The following is a 22,344-nucleotide window of genomic DNA, read 5'->3' on the forward strand; positions in this document are numbered from 1 at the left end:
CACTCAGTGAACTCTGATGAGTTCATCCAGCATCAAGGCGCTGGTGGGGGTGCCAGTGTAAATTGTAATCATAAATATAATGAGGTCACAAATTGCGAGTCATTTTTACACTGTAGTTTTGGATAGTGGGGGTATGAAAAAGTCGGAGGACGCGTACCGGCGCCCCTTGCGGGCTCGCTGCGCTCGCCACGCTTCGGGTTGCCGTTGATAGTGGGGGTGGCGTTGCCAATGGGGGTGCATTTAACATTGAAAGCACCCATCAGGGTGCTTGTACAATTAAAAATCGAATCGCATCACATGCATTGCATGCCGCTATATTGCATGCGATGCGATTGTATAAGATGTACTATGATCAAAATTGTGGGCGCCGTGCTAGGAAACATGTACCTTTTTTTTTTACTTTTTTTTATTAATCACTTTCAAGTCAAACAGGAATTGTACATGTACAGTTATTGGTCTTCAAACAAGAAGAGTAAAAAGTACTGAATTACAAGTAATTTGGCAATAAACATTTACACTTTTCAGTTATTTTGTCTTCATTGTATGGTCGTACAACATATATATATATAGTGAAAATACAAGTTTGTCATCCTTTAGGGAGACGTCTCCTTATTTATTTTTTTATTTTTTTCTTCTTCTTGTGATTAAGTCAGACATATTGATGTACATTTCCATTAATTTTTCCAAACATAAAATATGTATAGAAATACAAATGCATGAAGAAATTATTGAAACAAAGAAAAGTCAAGAACTAAGAATACATTCTCTCTCCTGGGTGTGGAATATGGTCCCGACAATTGGAATCCTGACAGTCATTAGCCCAATGTCGGGAACCCGACTGGCCGGAATCAGACAGCATGGCGAGTTCAACAAAGCCCCTTGCGGGCTCACTGCGCATGGACCCCCACGAGGGAGAATAGCCGGTGGCCGTCGGGACCCCGAGTGTTGGGGTTTTGACTGTCGGGATCCCGACGTCGGGAAACTGTCCGGCACCCCTCTCTCCCTCCATCTCCCCCCAAATACTCAGTTCCAGCCCATCAATAGGCAATCACTCCATATCTATAGGATGATCATCTGCTATGGTTCGCAATAAATACCAAGATGTGTCTTTCATAGTTTTATGTATTTGTTGTCTCATCTCTATAGATACTGTATTGATGTAGCTTTCCCACATCAAAAATAATTTTTCAACTTTGGATTCCTTATTTAGAGTAGTTTCCACCCAATTCACCCTGAAGAGATGAAATAATTTATATTTGAATAAAGGGAATGTCGGGGCAGATTTAGATGTCCATTCTTGCAAGATCGTTTTTCGTGCCGCCCCACTGATTGCCAATAGCAATCTTCTGCCACCTCGACTTGCTCTCAAGTCAGGGGGAATTATACCTAGAATTGCCCATTCATCCGTAAAGGGGATGTAGTTCAATAAATGGGTTTCAGTATACCTTTTGACCTGAAGCCAGAATCCCCTAACTACTGGGCAAATCCAGAAACAATGGTAAAGGTCCGCCTCCAGCTTGCCACATCTGTAGCAGGCACTGGAGTCTATCGACCCATCACATAACTGCGGTGAAGAGATAAAGAGGCCCTGTGGTAAATATTGAGGACATTTCTACATATGCAAAAGAGGGTATGGTTTTACATGATTTTTGAGCAACACTTTTTTCATAAGGTCCCCCCCGCCAAAACATGATCATCCTGAAGGAAATAAAACTCAGTTTACACTGACTTATTTCCGAAGCGGAGAGAAATCATTTGATGGTCAGCGACCATCAAATGATTTTTCTTCCTTTCGGCTGAATGCGAGCGGATGTGTTCATGTACATCCCCTTGCATGGCACCAAGGTGATTCAGGGGATGGGCATTCGGCCAGGCAGCGAACGACCGCTGCTTAGCAAGTGGTGTTGAATCCCCCCAATAATGCCGAGAGTAATGTAGATTACACCTAATACCCACAATAATACCGCTTATACATAATGCCCAGAGTAATGAAATACACATAATACCCACAGTACAGTTGCTTACACATAATGCCTAGACTACGGGAATGCAGGTTACACATAAGGACCATAGGTTATACGTAATACCTAGAGTATTGCCCCATACACAAAATGCACACAGTAATGCAGCTTACAAATAGGACAACATATTATGTACTACCTGTAGAAGTACAGGGAGAACAGAAGGGTTAACTCTTTCAATGCACTAGAGCCGCGATAACAGCGGGTATCGGCATACAGCTCAGGGAGGACAGTGTGAAATACAGTTAAAGACGGAAGGTAGAAAGTGGGGATCAAATAAAAACAGCAGCAGAGAAGGCGGTTTAGAATAAGTGTGGAGACACTTCTGAAATATTAAGCCGTAATGGAATAAAAACGGCATTCTCATACTATTAAAACGTGTAACAATTTATGCTGTGTACACACAGCACGATGCAGCTCGTGAGCGGGTCGTTAAAGGAACTTATGACCCGCTCACGAGCTGACGGAGCCCATGACCCGCCGACGACCCGCACCGAAAATGCACCTTGATGTGATCTCGATCCGATCGCGACCCGCACCCACTTCAATGGACGTTACTCAGATCCTACCTGCCGCATCGGATCAGAATCGCATCAGAACAGGAGTGAAATGGCCCAAAACATGGCCAATTTACATACAATCGGTCGAGATTAGGGGCCAAATCATCCTGGTGTGTACCCCACATAATTCTAACATCATACTGCACTAGCAATAAAGTGCACTAAAATCATATGCCAATTCCGATTGTACTAATGGTATAAGAAAAAGTAAAAATAATATATCCCATAAATAAGTACAGCACCATATTGTTTTGGTGGCAACAATTCAGGATCATAACTGAATATTACAGTGATACTTATGCTGCCCATACACGCCCCGATACGGGCGTGCGTTCCCTGTTTAACAAGCACGGATCACATTGCATTGCATTGCCTGTGCATGCAATGCGATGCAATATGATGAAAACAAAGTACAAAAAGTATGTGCAAGCACATACTTTTTGTACTGTGCGATGAGGTGCCGCAGGAGCGCGCACCTCAAAGCACAGAACGCACAGCCCGCATCGCAGCGTGTATTGGCTGCTTTAGAGTTTACATTAGCACAGCGGGATATTCCCTAATTTAATATACATCAATAAATATTATTGTGATGCTGGAATACTGTCTAAGTGCCAGCAGACTGTTTAAACATTACTTGCAGACTAATGGACACTAAATATCAGTCTGAAAGTATCTACTAAAAGTATGACAGAACACTGTTACAATGGGCCTTATTCTAGTTCACTCTTTCTGACAAAATCCTTCTTAGATGGACAAAACCATGTGCACTGCAGGTGGGGCAGATGTAAAATGTGCAGAGAGAATTAGATTTGGGTGAGTTATTTTGTTTATGTGCAGGGAAAATACTGGCTGCTTTATTTTTCCACTGCAATATAGATCTCAATTTGAAGTAAAATTACCCCACCCAAATCTACTGTAATTCTCTCTGCACAAATAACATCTGCCCCACCTGTAGTGCACATGGTTTTGTCCATCTAAGAAGGATTTTGTCAGAAAGAGTGAACTAGAATAAGGCCCAATGTTACATTTCTCTGAGCGTTCTTCTGCCAGTCTGTGATATATAAATACCCATTTAACATAATTATATAGGGATATAGGGACTATATATTTTATCCTATAAAACCCTAGTTTTTTTTTTATATACTTTGTGTATATATTTCATGGTTATTTGTGTGTAATTTATGTGTGTGTGTGTGTGTGTGGGCTAATTTTATCATATTTATTAACGTCTTAACATTCATTTGATAAAATAGGATATTATGGTGTCCACCTTAGGGCATGAAATGAAAAGCTACTGGATGACAGATTGTGCTATATGTGACAATACCCTGCAGAACAAGGTCAATGGTCTTACCCACTGCTGCTTGTTGTTCGATTCCGCAGACAGGAATCACTGCTTCCAGGAACAGCCTGGTGCAACAGAATTTGACATGACCACAGAATCCTTGTGTCCAGCAAATTAGACTGGGGTACACTGCCATAGGTCTCCTCCTGGACCACCAAAGGACACCCCCTGATCTGCGTCCACACTTCTGGGATGTGGGATGAAGTATTACTGTCCTTGTCTGCAGGCTCTAACTAGAGGCCACAACCAGCATTTAAAAGTGTTCCCCGGCTCTACGGTTCACACCAGTGGGAAGTCTAGAAGGGGGTAACTGCAATTCCGGCATGCTGACAGAGCAGATAACCTGCCCGTGGTTAGGGCGCAAGCTGGGAGCTCCCACAAGCCATGTCTGGCTGCCAGCTAGTCCACGCCCAAACTTTATTATTTTGTGGAATAAACATAAATAAAATCCTTGTGTTCTTAATAATTACTATTGTGAAGCGCAACGGAATCTGCTGCGCTATTTAAGAAACTATAAATAAATAAATAATAATGTATTTTGTTCAAAGAAATGTTCTACAATATTTGACTCCTTGATCATATGCTCAATAAATTTATACCGTGACTGAACGTCCGTTGGTATCTATGTAGTGTCAACTGGTCACTATACTTTTTTTTTTAAATTGTAATTCTGCAGTGGTATCTTATAAATACGACTCAAGATCAATCCCATACTTTTTAAGAAATATATCATCATACTCGAACACATGGAAAGATTTAGAAAATATAACCACCACCATGGCCAACCTTATAAATTTGCTAATGTTTTTACACATTTGGCAAACAATAAAATTGGCTGTGTATGGGAATGTGTTCATATACCTGTGCATGTGTATATTAGTACCCATCTGTGTAGTGTTTACTTGATGGTAAATAAGCCTGCACATTAAATTACTGAAATTACATACATGCACCATAAATAATCCACCAAATACAAAAAAAAAAAAACTTTTACAATCACCTATGTATAATATGTTTCCTGGAACCACACTACTTTTCTGCATAGGTTTGTGCTTTTGTACTTTTCCATTATGTGACATCTGGCTTTGCATGTTATTCTTTTATAACCAATCTTTTTTTTTAACCTTACAGTTTCAGTTCAGTTAACTGTGAGCCTCAAATCAGAACAGTTTGTTCACTGTGTCTTGGACATATGCAAAAAAGAGGTAACTACTGTATAATATATTTTAGAAATACAAGTATGTTCACTTTGTTTGAAAGTTTCTAGTTAAACGTTAGTTAAACTCTTGTTAAACATAGGATTGTAGATTTTTTTAACTTCTAATGAACAGTGCCAATATACATTTTGTTGTATGTAAGCACACACAAATTATTTTGAGAACCTCTATTTACACCTTTTAGGGTGCTCCTTTGCAAATCTGGTAGTTTAAAAGTACATGTTTAGCAGTATTGTACTGTAGATTATATGTACTATGTAGTCATTATTTTGACATTGAAAATGTTGACATAGTTGAAATAATGATAGTGCATATGTCAACATTCACAGTGTCATGATGGACATATTGTTATTACATGGTCATTATGTTGATACTGAATATCTGTAGTCACAATGTTGACAGTATAAGGTTAGTGTTCGATTAAAGTAGGGTTAGGGCTCTAACACTGGAATAAAGTTGTTATGCACAATAACGATAATATAACCATGTTGACATTGTGTATATTTCAATAACATCCCTGTTGACATTCTTTTTTTTATTTTTTTATTGAATTTTTATTGAGTTTTCAGTACAGTATAAACACATTAATAGCATCAAACAGTATGTATGTTTATTAAACAAAACAAAAACTGAAAGAAAGGGAAAAAAGACATACAGAGCAGGGAAGGGGAGGGGGTGGGGGGATAGGGGGTGGATACTCCAGACAGTTGCTATCATTGGTGGTATGGGTAAAAGAGGCGACTCTTATCAGTTACATGCTTCATAGGAGACTGGTTCTCTAAGGGGGTTCACCGTTCAATAGGGGTCACAGGGTTTGGATAGTAAAATAAAGGGCCTGAGCTAATCAGCTTCCAATGTAATTGGACAAGTCTAGAGGTTGTGTTGATGAAGGTTGGATACTAGGGATTGGTGTCGGCTTCCGGGATAGCCAGTACTCAGTCCATTTATACCATTTAGTCAGAGGGTTCGAGGCTGATGAAGAATAGGTAATTCCAGCTATTTCGAATTCACAGTGCAATTGTACATTCGATTCGATCATATCTAAAGTAGGTACAAAAGGGGTGCGCCAATGTCGTGCTATCATGAGTTTTGTGGCCACTAAGATGTGGCCCATCACATAGCGGTCATTGGTGGACATGTCACCACGGTAGACATAGAGCATAGCTAATAATGGGTTTGGGGTAATTGCAGAGTCTGTTAATTTAGATATGATGTTGAAGACGGCCGTCCACAGGTTCAACAGAGCGGGGCAGAGCCAAAATATATGAAAGAGTATTCCCGTGTGGCCGCAGTTGCGCCAGCATAGGTTAGAGGTAGAGGGCCAAATGGTGTGTAGCAACACTGGTGTCATATATAGTCGGTGGAGAAGTTTGTAAAAGTGTTCGGAGTGGGAAATGCATCTGGACAGGCTGAAGCATGTCCGAAAAACCCTGTTCCATTCATCCTCTGTCAGTGAGCATGCTAGGTCAGATTCCCATTTAATTGAGGATGGTAACTTTTTAGGCGTACTATGACTAATCAGTAAGGCATACCACCACATTATGTTCCCTTTACTGTCAGAGGCGGTCAACTTATCTTGAAGGTATCTGGGCATCTTTGATACCTTATGGGGGGGGTGGGGTGTTACTATAGAGCCAGTGTCTCAGTCAATAGAGGTCTTGGAGTTGCGAGTAGGTCATCAGTAAACCATGTGATGTGATTCCTTCTAGAGAGACTACATCTCGAGCTTTCCATGTAGAAAGATTTAGATTGGGGATAATATGGGATAGGGCTTGTAACGAGAAATCAGCAGAAGGGAGGGTGGTGTCCTTTGAGCCGGAGATAAGGGTTAACCATGCTTTACGAGTGGCCACTACCGCCAACGAACGTAACGCTGGGGGAGGGATTACACTCGGTGGTAACCATAGGATGTCTGTTAAAGGAAAGGGCGCTACTAAACCAAGCTCAAGGATGACCCATGGCTTAGTGTCTTCCTCTGTGAACCATGCTCCTACCTGAGCAAGCAAGGTGGCATATTGGTAAAGTTGTAGGTCTGGCAGCGCCAGGCCCCCATCCTGTTTAGGAAGGGACAAAATTTTGTTGGCTAATCTGGGTTTTTTCCCTCTCCAGATATACTTGAGGAATAGAGAGCGGAATTTACCAAGGAGGGTATTAGGGACCAGGACGGGGATGGTTCTAAATAAGTATAGTATCTTGCGGAGGACCACCATTTTTAGGGCTGCTATACGCCCCATCCAGGAGACAGACTGGAGCATCCAATCGGATGTCAACATTGTAAGTTTGGTTAAAAGGGGGGGATAGTTACATGGAATTAAGTCTGATAATTGCGAGGGGATTTGGATCCCCAGATATTTGAGGCTTCTATCCTGCCATGAATAAGGGTATTCCACCTAATGCAATTGAATGAGGTCAGGAGTGTAATTAATAGGTAAGCATTCGGTTTTAGTGTTGTTTAATTTGTAGTATGAGACTGCTGCGTAGTCATCGAGTAATTTATGAAGACATGGTAGCGAGGAGGATGGGTTAGTGATAGTTAATAGGACATCATCTGCGAAGAGGCAGATTTTGGAGTAGGGGGCCAGTGATATCTGGGTGTGATCTGATAGATTCGGCTAGGGGTTCCATTGCCAGCGCAAAGATTAGGGGGGATAGAGGACATCCTTGGCGCGTTCCATTGGTTATGGGGAATATTGGGGATAATACCCCGTTAATAAATACTCTGGCCCAAGGGTTTGAATAAAGGGCCATAATAGAGGAGAGTCTCCTACCTGTGAATCCAAATTTTAGAAGGACAGCCCGGAGGTAGCCCCAATGGAGCCGATCAAAGGCTTTCTCCAAAGATAACAGAAGTAGGGGGTCAGAGGAGTTTGAACGGGATAGAGATTCTAGTATGTTAATATCTCGTCTGGTGTTGTCGGGTGATTGGCGACCCGGGACGAATCCCACTTGGTCCTGATGTATAAGGGATGGTAATAAAGGGTTTAGTCTATTGGCAATGAGTTTAGCATATATTTTGACATCTGTGTTGAGCAGAGCGATTGGGCGATAATTTGCAGTAAGAGTCGGGTTTTTTCCTGGTTTGGGAAAAGCCACAATTCTGAATTCTAACATCTCTTTTGGGAAGGTGCCAGTTTCTGAGGCAACATTGAACATTTGGGTTAGGAGAGGTGTGAGCTCAGTTTTAAAGGTTTTATAGAACAAGTTGGTATACCCATCTGGGCCCTGTTGACATTCTAAATGTCTAACCAAGTAACAAAGTAAAGAAGACTCCTAAACCTGTAATTAGCAGTAGTAAAAAAAACAACCTTTATTGGTATATGGTAAAATAGGATACCATCCATCCTAATGGCCAGTCAGTGATGGCACATAAGAGAAGGTGTAAAGAATGTAACTGTCAATATTTCAGTGCTTACCATAATTAGCAAAGAACTATCCTGCAAATAAATCACTGTACTTAATGACTGGATTAATTATGCAAGATCTCTATAGTATTCATAGTTTAAAATCAACATCCAAATAATGTAAAATTATAATGCAGTGAAATATTTCTGAGGTGACCTCTGTAGATTTATAATGTGTGTTCAGGATAGATTATCCATTGTCACAGCCTCTACGTATTAGAGAAAGAGCGCTATATAAATAAAATGATGATGATGATTATTATTATTATGTTTAGATATACAGTATGAATGCTGTTATCATCCATTCCTAAGAAATAATTGAATCCAGCTTATTATATTAATACTGTGAAATATTGCATTGTATTAGAATCCTTGATCAACCATGTTGTAATGCTTTCTAACATTAAGGTGGTATTTAATTAGGCATGTTTTTTTTGGGTAGCTGACCCTAAAATTAGATTATCCCAGGATTTCCATGGGATAAAATCTGAGACCTTTCTAAAAAACTATCGATCCGCAGAAATAAATGGAAATAGCGTCCGTTTTCTGGCAGAATAGATGGAATCCGCATTTCATCTAATCAATGTTTTTTTTCATTTTTTTCCGGTTTTCATAAACAATCAGAAAATCAGAAAAGATGTAGATTCACAAATCCAAATTTTTCCGCAAATTTGGGTGCTAATTCACAAATTTAGCATCAATTTTCAGGAATGCAGATACTTCATACTATAAATTAAATGCATTATCTCTTATTTCCTCTACGCGCTCTTCATCTGTATAACTACTTTTGGGAAAAAAAGTTTTTTCTTTTTCCCCCTGTGATAGGCGCTAATTAAACTGTAATATTTTCACTTAATTTTCTGGTGTCTCAATTTAATATTGTGACAAAATATAATCTATTGAGCAGCAGACTAAATGGTGTGATTGTGATCTCACACCTAATCAGGTGTTGGGTGCACCTAAGTTTACCCCACCTGTACTACCAAGAAACTTTTATATAGAGACTGCGCTTATAAATCAGGTGCACGTGTGGCTGAATCAACGATCACTACTAGATTATAGATAAATATATTTATTATCATGAATATACCAAGTTAGAAATTAAAAGGATTTTTTTATACATAACAATAAATAAAACACATATAAACTCTACACAATTAGAATCGGTGGCCACCTAAAAAAATATAAATAAATTGATTGATGTTGCTTCTCAAAAGGAAGCTTTCTTTGATGAATTTAAAAAATAAATATTTGCTTTTCCAGTGGGAGGGGGAACAATATTAGCAGCCAATTTTATAATCCCCAGTCACCGCTTGTAACTTTAATATATGCTTGTCCAATGCACTTTTGTATGTCTTATACTCACAGACTCCACAAAGGTATTTAGATGTTGGGCCGTAATGCAAATTAGCAGGAAGGCAGGAGAGCTAGTAAATATTTCTCAGTCTGTGACTCTCCGTTCTACACCCGCAAGAAACGTCCGCCGCCGTGACACTGACCCAGAGCTGGCAGTTGTAGTCAGTCCAGACGCCGTGTCTCTCACACACGGCTGGGGTCTCAGTCAGGCGTCAGGCTGGCCTGTGTAGCTGCAGAGTAGCGTCTCTCACCCGCTCTCTGTCAGGAAATGGATGTGGGTCTGTGTTCTCCGGTTTTGTGCAGTTGTTAAGTAATAGCGGTGATCGGTGGCTGTTAGAGGTCCCTCCTTAGATCAAAGACACCGGGCAAATTTTCCTCTAACGCTTTTTCAAAGCTCCAATACGAGCAAAACGCGCTAGAGGAGAATTTGCTTTTTCAAAGCTCCAATACGAGCGAATCACGTTAGAGGAGAATTTGCCCGGTGTCTTTGATCTATATAAAAGTTTCATCTGTATAACTGGCAAACTAGTGGTATTCAGTATCTGGGTATCCAGATTCCTCCTCCTACATCTCCTGATTTTCGGTATAGTTTTCTCCCCTTATTGACCACCTAGCGCCTTTATCTTCATCCATCCTCTTTTAAAATGTATTGGCTAGGCCACTTAGAGACTTTAAAAATGACTTTTCTCCCTAAACCTACTTACTTTTTCCATGCAATTCCATATTTTGTACTTCAAGAACTATCTCGGTAAGTGTAAATCCATCCTTATTCATTATATGTGAATTAGCTTAGTATAAAAAAAAACTACCCCAGAAAAGAGGGGGATTAGCTCTTCCTGATTTAGTTTTGTATCAGGAGTTTTGCCTTTTAGCTTAACATAACAAATAAAGTAGGATTGATAGTTTTTGTAAGAATAATATTTTACATGTAATTATGGGGTGACCGTGCAGTAGGTTCTAAAGTAGACTACATTTGCTGGGACAAATGAGTACTAGGCAAAATTACCACAAAGGGCAGTATTCAATGCTGGGGGCGAGCTGTGACAGCTCGCAGGGTCAGTATTCAATTGAGCAATAGTAATTTCAACACTTGGTTGAAAACTCAGAGCGCTATACTCACAAGTCACTACCTTAAAAGCAGCTGCTAGTTAGGGGATGGTCAGTCCCCTAAAAGACAAAGAAAAACAGAAAGAAAGCAGCGCGTAAATGATAGGAAGGGTGAATCAATTAAAATAATTGTAATAAAACATAATTAAACAGTATACACCTATGGTTGTCATCATTAAAATAGCAGCAGAGGTTTCCAGATCCTGTAAACTAATAGAAATTACCCAATGTATATAACCTGCACTGTCCACAATAGCAGCAGTCCCGGGGCCAGATTCTCTAAGATGCAAAAGTGATAAAATATAGAGTGATAAACAGCCAGGCAATCAGCTCCTTCCTGCCATGTCACAGACTGTGTTTGAAAAATGTCAGACAGGAGCTGATTGGCTGGCTGTTTATCACTCTCCATTTTATCACTTTTGAAGCTTCGAGAATCTGGCCCCTGGTCTTTAATGGAGTCCACACGGCATATGTTATCCTTCAGGCTGTGCGGGTGAGTGGCTGTTTGATGGCTACAGCCCACCTGTAGGTCCGATAATGGTGGTCAGGGATCAGGAGGAAACTCCACCGAGTGGAGACAGACTATATAATAAAATTCCAAATATCATATATATAAAAAATGCAATTTATCACATCATAAATGTACATTTATACTAAGAAACACTATGTGCACTATAACTCTATTAATCATATCCAGGCCGGGGAGCTCTTCCTAGCCATTGTACATATCCAAAGTATCAAATAATTAAATTACATAATTGAATGTGATAGGGAAGGCACTTCATAAATAAAGAAAAATACATTTCATAATAACGACTTAAAAAACAAACAATTTGTTTAATTTTATATATATTTATTGTTTCTATTTCACCTTAATCAGGTGATCGGAAATGATGTAGCGTTTCTTATGGCCAATCAATATTGGCCAAATATGAATGACATAATAGTAAACAATAGCAGAACTTGTTATGGTATTTTTATACCTAGGAACTAGTCATACAGGGCATATTGTCCCCCAACACAAACTTCCCCTGCCGATTAATTACTGAAAGCATATATCTTATATTTTAAAAATAAAAGCCTGCCGGCTGAGATACCTGTTCGCTCCCGTTTATCCGGGGGATGATGACCTTTAGCGTCCATGCACCCGTTGTTTAGTATAACCCCGGCCGTAGCGTCTAACACCAGTATTCAACTGACCCCCTGCATATGCCGATTCCCCCTCGCTCCGTTTTTGGAGCGAGGGGAAAATGGCGTATGCAGCAGCTGAAACAGCAAGACTCACGGCTAAATGCAGCGGGCTCCCTGTACATGGTACAGCTTATGCAGAAATATAATAAATGGTACTTATATGTTAGTTGGGCGCCCACTATAGATAGTACGCTCATACCCTCACTATCCATATCGGCATGTAGTTGATTTTATATAGTGTGGCGAGCCCAAAGCGTGGCGAGCGTATGTGGAAAACTAAGCAAATAGCTTAGTGGGCACCCAACTAACATATAAGTACCGAAGTATGGCTCCTGTCATGTGACCTGTCCTTTAGCCAATCATTAGGGTAGTTAGTATGGTAGCTCAGAAATGAAAGAGGTGTAGCCAATAACTTGGGGATTTGCCCACCTTGCTGCATACAACACTATGATGGACATATGAGTGGGACAATCCAGTAAATGCCTACATCTTCAGCTTGATAGACATATCATATGTCATATCTTATATTGAACAATGATATTATTACTACATGTTTAACTTTATTTTGGATCACTATTAGCTAAACTGGCTTTTTTTTAAAAGTCTAACTAAATAAAGTCTGAATGTTAAGTCTGTAGTTTATATAATGCCAAATGGCCATGGGAGTAACCATAAGCTATTATTTATCTTTCAGTTGTCAGAGGTGGCCAGCATCAGAATAAGCCTTCCTATGTTTACCTTCCTGGGAAAGCTTGCAGATGCCATGCCAAGTCTTGCCGAAATGTTAGTAAATGATCATTGTAAGTTTAATCTAAATTTTAATACAGCATGATTACAGGAACAGATTTTTTTAAAAATGTACACGTTTATGTTATTGGCACAAATGAAAATGGGGCTGAGGGTTGGATATGATATAGATGTAGCGCCTGTTATTCTTGCAGTTAAGTTTTAGTAAATTTACACCATAATGGGCTTGATTTATATGTGATTGCTAATATGAAAATGTACATAATTCACTCACCATGGAACGATTCTGTGCAAATATGAGTAAGTCTGACCCTTCCACAACTCTGCGACAGAGACAGGCTGATCGAGGACGTGGTTGACATCACAGACCCTCCCTTACAACGCCTGGGTATGCCTGCGTTTCTTCTGACTCTCCCAGAAAATGTCAGGTTACCACCCCAAAGTGTGGACTTCTTTTTCGTTAATTTGTGAGAGGATTTCGATTATTTTCCATATTTCTGTTGCCATTTGAGCTCGCACATTCGTGCTATGATCCATAGGTATGCACAGTCATTCGGTAATCAAATGGATTGAGAATTCGCACATCATCAAACAACTCTGAAAACAGGCCCAATGTCATAATGTCGATATTGACCATAACAACATTTGTCGTTTAGACAGAATATAAGAAATAGAAATGTTATAACCAGGAATATGCTGTTTGGTATCTTTCCACGTCTAAGGTCCGTTTCACACTATCGCAATATCTGGACAATTTGTTGTATCACAACAAAGGTTGTATATCGCTTAGTGTATAAGCCCAATTGATTGATTGTATTGAAGATATTGTATGCGACCCTGTGCATTGTAATGTAGGAATGGACAAGAGATTGTTCTTCTATTAATTACATTGGGTAATATGTATCGGCAATCTGCTTTGCGAAGGGAAATGGTTCCAACCATCAGCACGATTGCCGCTTGTGCAGGTGTGTACCCAGTATAAGAGCATGATGGTAGCAAGGGCCTGATTCAGACATGAACGGAAATATTGCAGGCAAGCAGCATGGTATTTCTGTCAAATCTGACGGAGGGACATGCAAGAGACATTTCAGTAGAAGATGCTCCTCCTGTGTGTTACTGCAATCCCTTCACTGTGACCAACATTGCAGCTGGACTAAATAATTGGGGACTGTAAGGTCAGGACCTTGCACAGCCGCAGATTTATGACAATCTGGAATCTGCGTGCACGCAGATTCCAGATTGACCCTAGTCAGCTGTGAATCAGGACCTACTGTATGTTCATATTTCAGCTAGGAGATGGAAGACACTTGGGTAAAGATGGGAACCATCTCTTGAATCACTAATGTAATAATCAGTAAAACTAACTGATATGAATTAACCCCTTCCTGACAGAGCTAGTTTTGGCGTTCCTGACAGAGCCATTTTTTTCAAATCTGACATGTCTCACTTAAGTGGGGATAACTTTTTTTTGCTTTTACTTATCCCAGTGATTTTGAGATTGTTTTTTCGTGACACATTGTACTTCAAATTAGTGGTAAATTTGGGTCGATACAGTCTGTGTTTTTTTGTGAAAAATACCAAAATGTCGTGAAAAAATGGAAAATTTAGCGATTTGCAAAATGTTAAATTTTCTGCTTGTGAGACAAATAATCATACCACTCAAAATAGTTAATAACTAACATAGACCATATGTCTACTTTATATTTCCATCATTATTTCAACTTCCTTTTCATTTTTTTGGACACTAGGAGGCTTACAATATGAATAGCAAATTCTCAAATTTTCAAGAAAATTTCAAACACTGATTTTTTTAGGGACCAGTTCAGTTCTGATGTGACTTTGAGGGACTTGTATGTGAGACACCCCCATAAATGATGCCATTTCAAAAACTGCACCCCTCACAGTATTCAAAACAGCATTTTGGAAGTTTGTTAACCCTTTAGGTGTTTCACAGGAATTAAAACAAAGTGTAGGTGAAATTTCAAAATTTCTTTTTTTTTGCAGATTTGCAATTTTAATACATTTTTCTAAGGAACACAGTACATTTTACTAGAGAAATGTGACTAAAAATTGATTCCCCCAATTCTTTTGTTTTCATAAATATCCTATATGTGGCCCTAGTGTGCACGTTGACCAAACCACAGGCTTCATAATAGAAGGAGCACCTACTTGATTTTGGAGACTCCTTTTTCTGAGATTATTTTTTAGGCACCATGTAGGTTTCTAGGCACCATAAGATGCTAAAATTTAGGAACCCCCCCACAAGTGACCCCATTTTGCAAACTACACCCCTCAGGGAATTCATCTAGGGGTATAGTGTACATTTCAAACCCCCAGGGGTTTCACCAATTGTGGTACAACTGGGCATTGAAAATGAAAAATTAAATTTTTTACACAAAAATGCAGTTCTGGCTCAAAATTTTTCATTTTCACAAGGAATGAAGGAGAAAAAGCACCCCAAAATATGTGCCCCAATTTCTCCCGAGTACGGCAATGCCTCACATGTGACCAAAAAATACCAGTTGGGTGCATGGCAGGACTCCGAAGGGAAGGAGTGATTTTTGGATTTTGCAGCTCAGATTCTGGTGGAATTTTGGTGGGTGCTATGTCGCATTAGCAAGACCCCCCAAGCACCAATACAGTGGAACCCCCCCACAAGTCACCCCATTTTGCAAACTACACCCCTCAGGGAATTCATCTAGGGGTATAGTGTACATTTCAAACCCCCAGGGGTTTCACCAATTTTGATACAAGTGGGCAGTGAAAATGAAAAATTACATTTTTTTACACAAAAATGCAGTTCAGGCTCAAAATTTTTAATTTTCAGAAGGTATGAAGGAGAAAAAGCACCCCAAAATCTGTGCCCCAATTTCTCCCGAGTACGGCAATGCCTCACATGTGACCAAAAAATACCAGTTGGGTGCATGGCAGGACTCAGAAGGGAAGGAGTGATTTTTGGATTTTGCGGCTCAGATTTTGGTGGAATGAATGGTGGGTGCTATGTTGCATCAATACAGTGGAACCCCCCCACAAGTCACCCCATTTTGCAAAGTACACCCCTCAGGGAATTCATCTAGGGGTATAGTGTACATTTCAAACCCCCAGGGGTTTCACCAATTTTGATACAAGTGGGCAGTGAACATGAAAAATTACATTTTTTTACACAAAAATGCAGTTCTGCCTCAAAATTTTTAATTTTCAGAAGGTATGAAGGAGAAAAAGCACCCCAAAATCTGTGCCCCAATTTCTCCCGAGTACGGCAATGCCTGACATGTGACCATAAAATACCAGTTGGGTGCATGGCAGGACTCAGAACGGAAGGAGTGATTTTGTGGATTTTGCAGCTCAGATTCTGGTGGAATTTTGGTGGGTGCTATGTCGCATTAGCAAGACCCCCCAAGCACCAATACAGTGGAACCCCCCCTCAAGTCACCCCATTTTGCAAACTACACCCCTCAGGGAATTCATCTAGGGGTATAGTGTACATTTCAAACCCCCAGGGGTTTCACCAATTTTGATACAAGTGGGCAGTGAAAATGAAAAATTACATTTTTTTACACAAAAATGCAGTTCTGGCTCAAAATTTTTCATTTTCAGAAGGTATGAAGGAGAAAAAGCACCCCAAAATCTGTGCCCCAATTTCTCCCGAGTACGGCAATGCCTGACATGTGACCAAAAAATACCAGTTGGGTGCATGGCAGGACTCAGAAGGGAAGGAGTGATTTTTGGATTTTGCAGCTCAGATTCTGGTGGAATTTTGGTGGGTGCTATGTGGCATTAGCAAGACCCCCCAAGCACCAATACAGTGGAACCCCCCCACAAGTCACCCCATTTTGCAAACTACACCCCTCAGGGAATTCATCTAGGGGTATAGTGTACATTTCAAACCCCCAGGGGTTTCACCAATTTTGATACAAGTGGGCAGTGAACATGAAAAATTACATTTTTTTACACAAAAATGCAGTTCTGGCTCAAAATTTTTCATTTTCAGAAGGTATGAAGGAGAAAAAGCACCCCAAAATCTGTGCCCCAATTTCTCCCGAGTACGGCAATGCCTGACATGTGACCAAAAAATACCAGTTGGGTGCATGGCAGGACTCAGAAGGGAAGGAGTGATTTTTGGATTTTGCAGCTCAGATTCTGGTGGAATTTTGGTGGGTGCTATGTGGCATTAGCAAGACCCCCCAAGCACCAATACAGTGGAACCCCCCCTCAAGTCACCCCATTTTGCAAACTACACCCCTCAGGGAATTCATCTAGGGGTATAGTGTACATTTCAAACCCCCAGGGGTTTCACCAATTTTGATACAAGTGGGCAGTGAACATGAAAAATTACATTTTTTTACACAAAAATGCAGTTCTGGCTCAAAATTTTTCATTTTCAGAAGGTATGAAGGAGAAAAAGCACCCCAAAATCTGTGCCCCAATTTCTCCCGAGTACGGCAATGCCTGACATGTGACCAAAAAATACCAGTTGGGTGCATGGCAGGACTCAGAAGGGAAGGAGTGATTTTTGGATTTTGCAGCTCAGATTCTGGTGGAATTTTGGTGGGTGCTATGTCGCATTAGCAAGACCCCCCAAGCACCAATACAGTGGAACCCCCCCACAAGTCACCCCATTTTGCAAACTACACCCCTCAGGGAATTCATCTAGGGGTATAGTGTACATTTCAAACCCCCAGGGGTTTCACCAATTTTGATACAAGTGGGCAGTGAACATGAAAAATTACATTTTTTTACACAAAAATGCAGTTCTGGCTCAAAATTTTTAATTTTCAGAAGGTATGAAGGAGAAAAAGCACCCCAAAATCTGTGCCCCAATTTCTCCCGAGTACGGCAATGCCTGACATGTGACCAAAAAATACCAGTTGGGTGCATGGCAGGACTCAGAACGGAAGGAGTGATTTTTTGGATTTTGCAGCTCAGATTCTGGTGGAATGAATGGTGGGTGCTATGTTGCACCAATACAGTGGAACCCCCCCACAAGTCACCCCATTTTGCGAAGTACACCCCTCAGGGAATTCATCTAGGGGTAGAGTGTACATTTCAAACCCCCAGGGGTTTCACCAATTTTGATACAAGTGGGCAGTGAAAATGAAAAATTACATTTTTTTACACAAAAATGCAGTTCTGGCTCAAAATTTTTCATTTTCAGAAGGAATGAAGGAGACAAAGCACCCCAAAATCTGTGCCCCAATTTCTCCCGAGTACGGCAATGCCTCATGTGTGACCAAAAAGTGGCAGGACTCAGAAGGGAAGGAGTGATATTTGGATTTTGCAGCACAAATTCTGGTGGAATAATGGTGGGTGCTATGTCGCATTAGCAAGACCCCCAAAGCACCAATACAGTGGAACCCCCCCACAAGTGACCCCATTTTGCAAACTACACCCCTCAGGGAATTCATCTAGGGGTATAGTGTACATTTCAAACCCCCAGGGGTTTCACCAATTTTGATACAAGTGGGCAGTGAACATGAAAAATTACATTTTTTTACACAAAAATGCAGTTCTGGCTCAAAATTTTTCAATTTCACAAGGAATGAAGGAGAAAAAGCACCCCAAAATCTGTGCCCCAATTTCTCCCAAGTACGGCAATGCCTCACATGTGACCAAAAAATACCAGTTGGGTGCATGGCAGGACTCAGAAGGGAAGGAGTGATTTTTGGATTTTGCGGCTCAGATTCTGGTGGAATGAATGGTGGGTGCTATGTGGCATTAGCAAGACCCCCGAAGCACGGTGAAATTATGAACCTAATATTCCATAGATGTGTGGTATAATTTAAAACACTCCTTTATACATAGGCCGGGTTTGTCGGGGCAAGTGTCACACTGGAAAATAGTTTGCTTTCTTATTCCCTTTTTATAGCAAACTTTGCACCTTTTTTGTGTCCTGCCCTTTTTTCCAGTGGAGGGGATTTCATCAGGAAAATGCTGCCCTGGTACAATACGGGGGCCAGTACTAGAAGTACTGGGGCCCTCTGCCTGCTGGTTCCCAAATATTAGGCCCTTTATGACTTCCTCTTGAAAGTGCATAAATGTCCCCCTCTGGCCGGTAGAACGGAATAGCACGTAAGCGTTATACAGTGCCATCTGGATGATATACACGGCCACCTTCTTGTACCAGATTTTTGTTTTCCGCAGGGCACTGTACGGCTTCAGTACCTGATCTGAAAGATCCACTCCGCCCATGTACCTATTGTAATCCAGGATACAATTAGGTTTGGAGGTGTGGGTACTAGCACCTCGTACAGGGACGGAGGTGGTACTGTCTCCGTGAATTGTTGTCAGTATAAGGACATCCCTCTTGTCCTTATATTTGACCAACAACATATTTTCGTTGCATATTCCCCTGCTTTCACCCCTTCTCATTACTTGGGCAATGTGCGTTTTTGGGAGGCCTCTTTGGTTCTTGCGCACAGTACCGCAAGCTGCTGTACCTCTTGAACCAAGGGCCTTAAACAGGGGGATGCTAGTGTAATAGTTATCCACATAGAGGTGATAACCTTTATCCAGGAAGGGGTGCACTAAATCCCAGACAATTTTCCCACTAACACCTACGAGGGAGGGGGGGCATTCTGGCGGTTCAATTCTTGAATCCTTCCCTTCATATACCCTAAACCTGTGAGTGTACCCTGAGGTGCTTTCACACAGCTTATACATTTTTATGCCATACCTTGCCCTCTTATTGGGAAGGTACTGGCGGAATTTAACCCTTCCTTTAAAATGTATAAGGGACTCGTCGATACAAATAAATTTTTCAGGGATGTACACCTCTTCAAATTTGGCACTGAAATGATCAATGACCGGCCTGACTTTGAATAGCCGGTCAAAGGTGGGATCATCTCTGGGTGGGCACTGTGCATTATCGGTGTAATGTATGAATTTAAGAATTGTCTCAAATCGAGTCCGGGGCATGGCCATACGGTAAAATGGAGTACTGTACAGAACATCTGTACTCCAATATTGCCTAATTTCTGGCTTTTTTACTATGCCCATATGAAACACCAGACCCCAAAACGTCATCATCTCTACTGCATCTACAGGGGTCCACCTAGCAAATGATGACGTGGGGTTTTGAGCAATAAACTGCTGGGCATATAAATTAGTTTGGTCCACCATTAAATTTATAAAATCATCAGAGAAAAATAATTTGAAAAAGTCAATTTCTCTGAGACCTGTGGAATCAAATTGGATTCCTGGCATGCCCAAAAACTCAGGAACCTGGGGCTCAAAATTGTCTGGTGGTGGGGTCCATACTAGATCAATTATTGGGGGGGGAATCTCAGCTGATCTACGGGGGCGTCTTTGAGGGGGTCCCTCATCAGCAGAGGAGGAAGAGGAGCTTAAGGCAAATCCTTCAAATTCCCCGCTTGCATCACTGCCTGTGTCAGAGTCCGAAGCAAGCATGGCATATGCCTCCTCCACTGAATACATTCTCCTGGATGATTGGGAGGACATTTGGGAGGACATTTGGGAGGACATTTGGGATGCCATTTTTATTTTTGTGTTACCGGTAGTGAAATGTTTCAACACGTGTATAGTGTAGGGGGGGGCACAAACTTTATTTCAATCCGGGGGGTATGTAGTGTGTAGTGTGTATGTGGTGCAGAAAAAAAAAAAAATGCTTTATACCAATAAAAAAAAAAAAAATGAAGGGGTTAAAAAAAAAAAAAAATGAAGGGGTTAAAAAAAAAAAAAGGAAGGGGTTAAAAAAAAAAAAGGTCCTGCGCCAAAAATTGAGCACAGATGTTGGTCAGTAACGTCTGTCACTGAACAGCGCTCAAAGGCAACAGGAATTTGATCAAAAAAAAAAAAAAAATAGATCAACCCTGTGCCGAAAAAGATGATCAGTGATGTACGTCACTGATCAGCGCACAGCGGCCACAGGACACCCACAAAATCACAGTGTGTGTAAAAAAAAAAATTAAAAAAATACCCCACAGCACACACACAAAAAAAAAAGGTGATCAGTGATGCGACACTGATTACCAGTGAGGTGCAGCAGGTGCACAACCTTTGGTGCAACTGACAGGTATATATAAAAAAAAAAAAACCTCTGTACCCCCAAAAAAGTTGCTGATCACCTCAGATATAGTGATCAGCACAAAAGGCGGGGACAGCAGACACAAAATTTAGCACTCTCTATCACTATCTCTCTCTATCTCTCTATCTCTCACTATCTAACACTATCTAACACTCTATGACACTGCAGCAGCAGCACTCACAGGTATATCTATATATAAAAAAAACCCTGCGCCCCCAAAAAGTTACTGATCAGTTAATTTATACTGATCAGCACAAAAGGAGGGGGCAGCAGTCAGTTATATAAAAAATATATAGCACAATCTGTCACTATCTCTCTCTATCTCTCTCTCTCTATCTCTCTATAACTATCACACTGCAGCAGCACAAAATATAGCACTCTGTCAGTAGGCCTCTCTCTCTATCTCTCTCTCTCTATCTCTCTCTCTCTATCTATAACTATATCACACTGCAGCAGCACAAAATATAGCACTCTCTGACACTATCTCTCTCTCTATCTCTCTCTATCTCTCTCTATCTCTCTCTATCTCTCTCTATCTCTCTCTATCTATCTCTCTATCTATCTCTCTATCTATCTCTCTATCTATCTCTCTATCTCTCTATCTATCTAGCTAATACAGTGCAGCAGCACAATTTCACAGGCACAATTATTGAACAGGATCCAGTAATCAATCAGCAGCGATCAAGTAAGTATTGCAGGCAGCAAGGTTCTGGTCAGTATGGCGGCAGGGGGGTACGGTGACCGCACTGCACGCTTTCCAGACCGGAATGGCGTCTGCAGTGCAGTCACCGTTAGTTTAAATCCCCCTCCTTGGCTGTGATTGGTCCGTCGGTCCGACGGACCAATCACGGCCTTTGGGGGCGGGCGGGGTGAGGTGGGGTGACACCAGTGTCACCCTTACACCCCGCGGTGATTGGTGCTGTACTTTACAGCACCAATCACCTCTGATCCCGTGTCACCGGCGAACGTTATTCGCCGGTGACACAGGAAAACGCTGTGAATGGCTGTTCACACTGAACAGCCAATCACAGCGATCGCCGACGGGGGGGCGGCATCGCAGCCCCCCCGGGGCATGCACGGACATGTCTGCTGTCAGGGACAGCAGACATGTTGAAACTGTCACCGCGTCTATAGACGCGGTGACAGTTTAAAGCCATGACGTACATTTACGCCATGTGTCGGGAAGTGCTTCCCGGCCATGACGTAAATGTACGTCAAATGTCGGGAAGGGGTTAAGATCACATACCAAAGACTGATCAATTAGCAGTTACATGTATTTTAGTGAACTTCTTAGCATTGTTATACCATACTGTAATGGATTATAATAAAGTAATACACTTAAAGTATCCCTTATC

The 22,344-nt window shown here is 41.1% G+C and overlaps 1 protein-coding gene across 5 annotated transcripts in view; it reads left to right on the forward strand.

Moving 5' to 3' along the window:
- The window catches only part of MEI1 (meiotic double-stranded break formation protein 1), a 237,512-nt gene that overhangs the window by 17,080 nt on the left and 198,088 nt on the right, over positions 1 to 22,344 (forward strand). For all 5 annotated transcript variants that reach the window (XR_014454370.1, XM_083156559.1, XM_083156560.1 and 2 more), the window contains exons 4-5: positions 5,058 to 5,131; positions 12,893 to 12,998. Coding sequence is in view for 4 of the 5 variants with exons in the window: in XM_083156559.1 (XP_083012685.1) it covers positions 5,058 to 5,131; positions 12,893 to 12,998 (180 nt within the window). In the remaining variant the exon portion in view is untranslated. The remainder of the gene's footprint in view (positions 1 to 5,057; positions 5,132 to 12,892; positions 12,999 to 22,344) is intronic.

Source organism: Crinia signifera, chromosome 8 (genome assembly GCF_055691185.1).
Source record: "Crinia signifera chromosome 8, ASM5569118v1, whole genome shotgun sequence".
Taxonomy (NCBI): domain Eukaryota; kingdom Metazoa; phylum Chordata; class Amphibia; order Anura; family Myobatrachidae; genus Crinia; species Crinia signifera.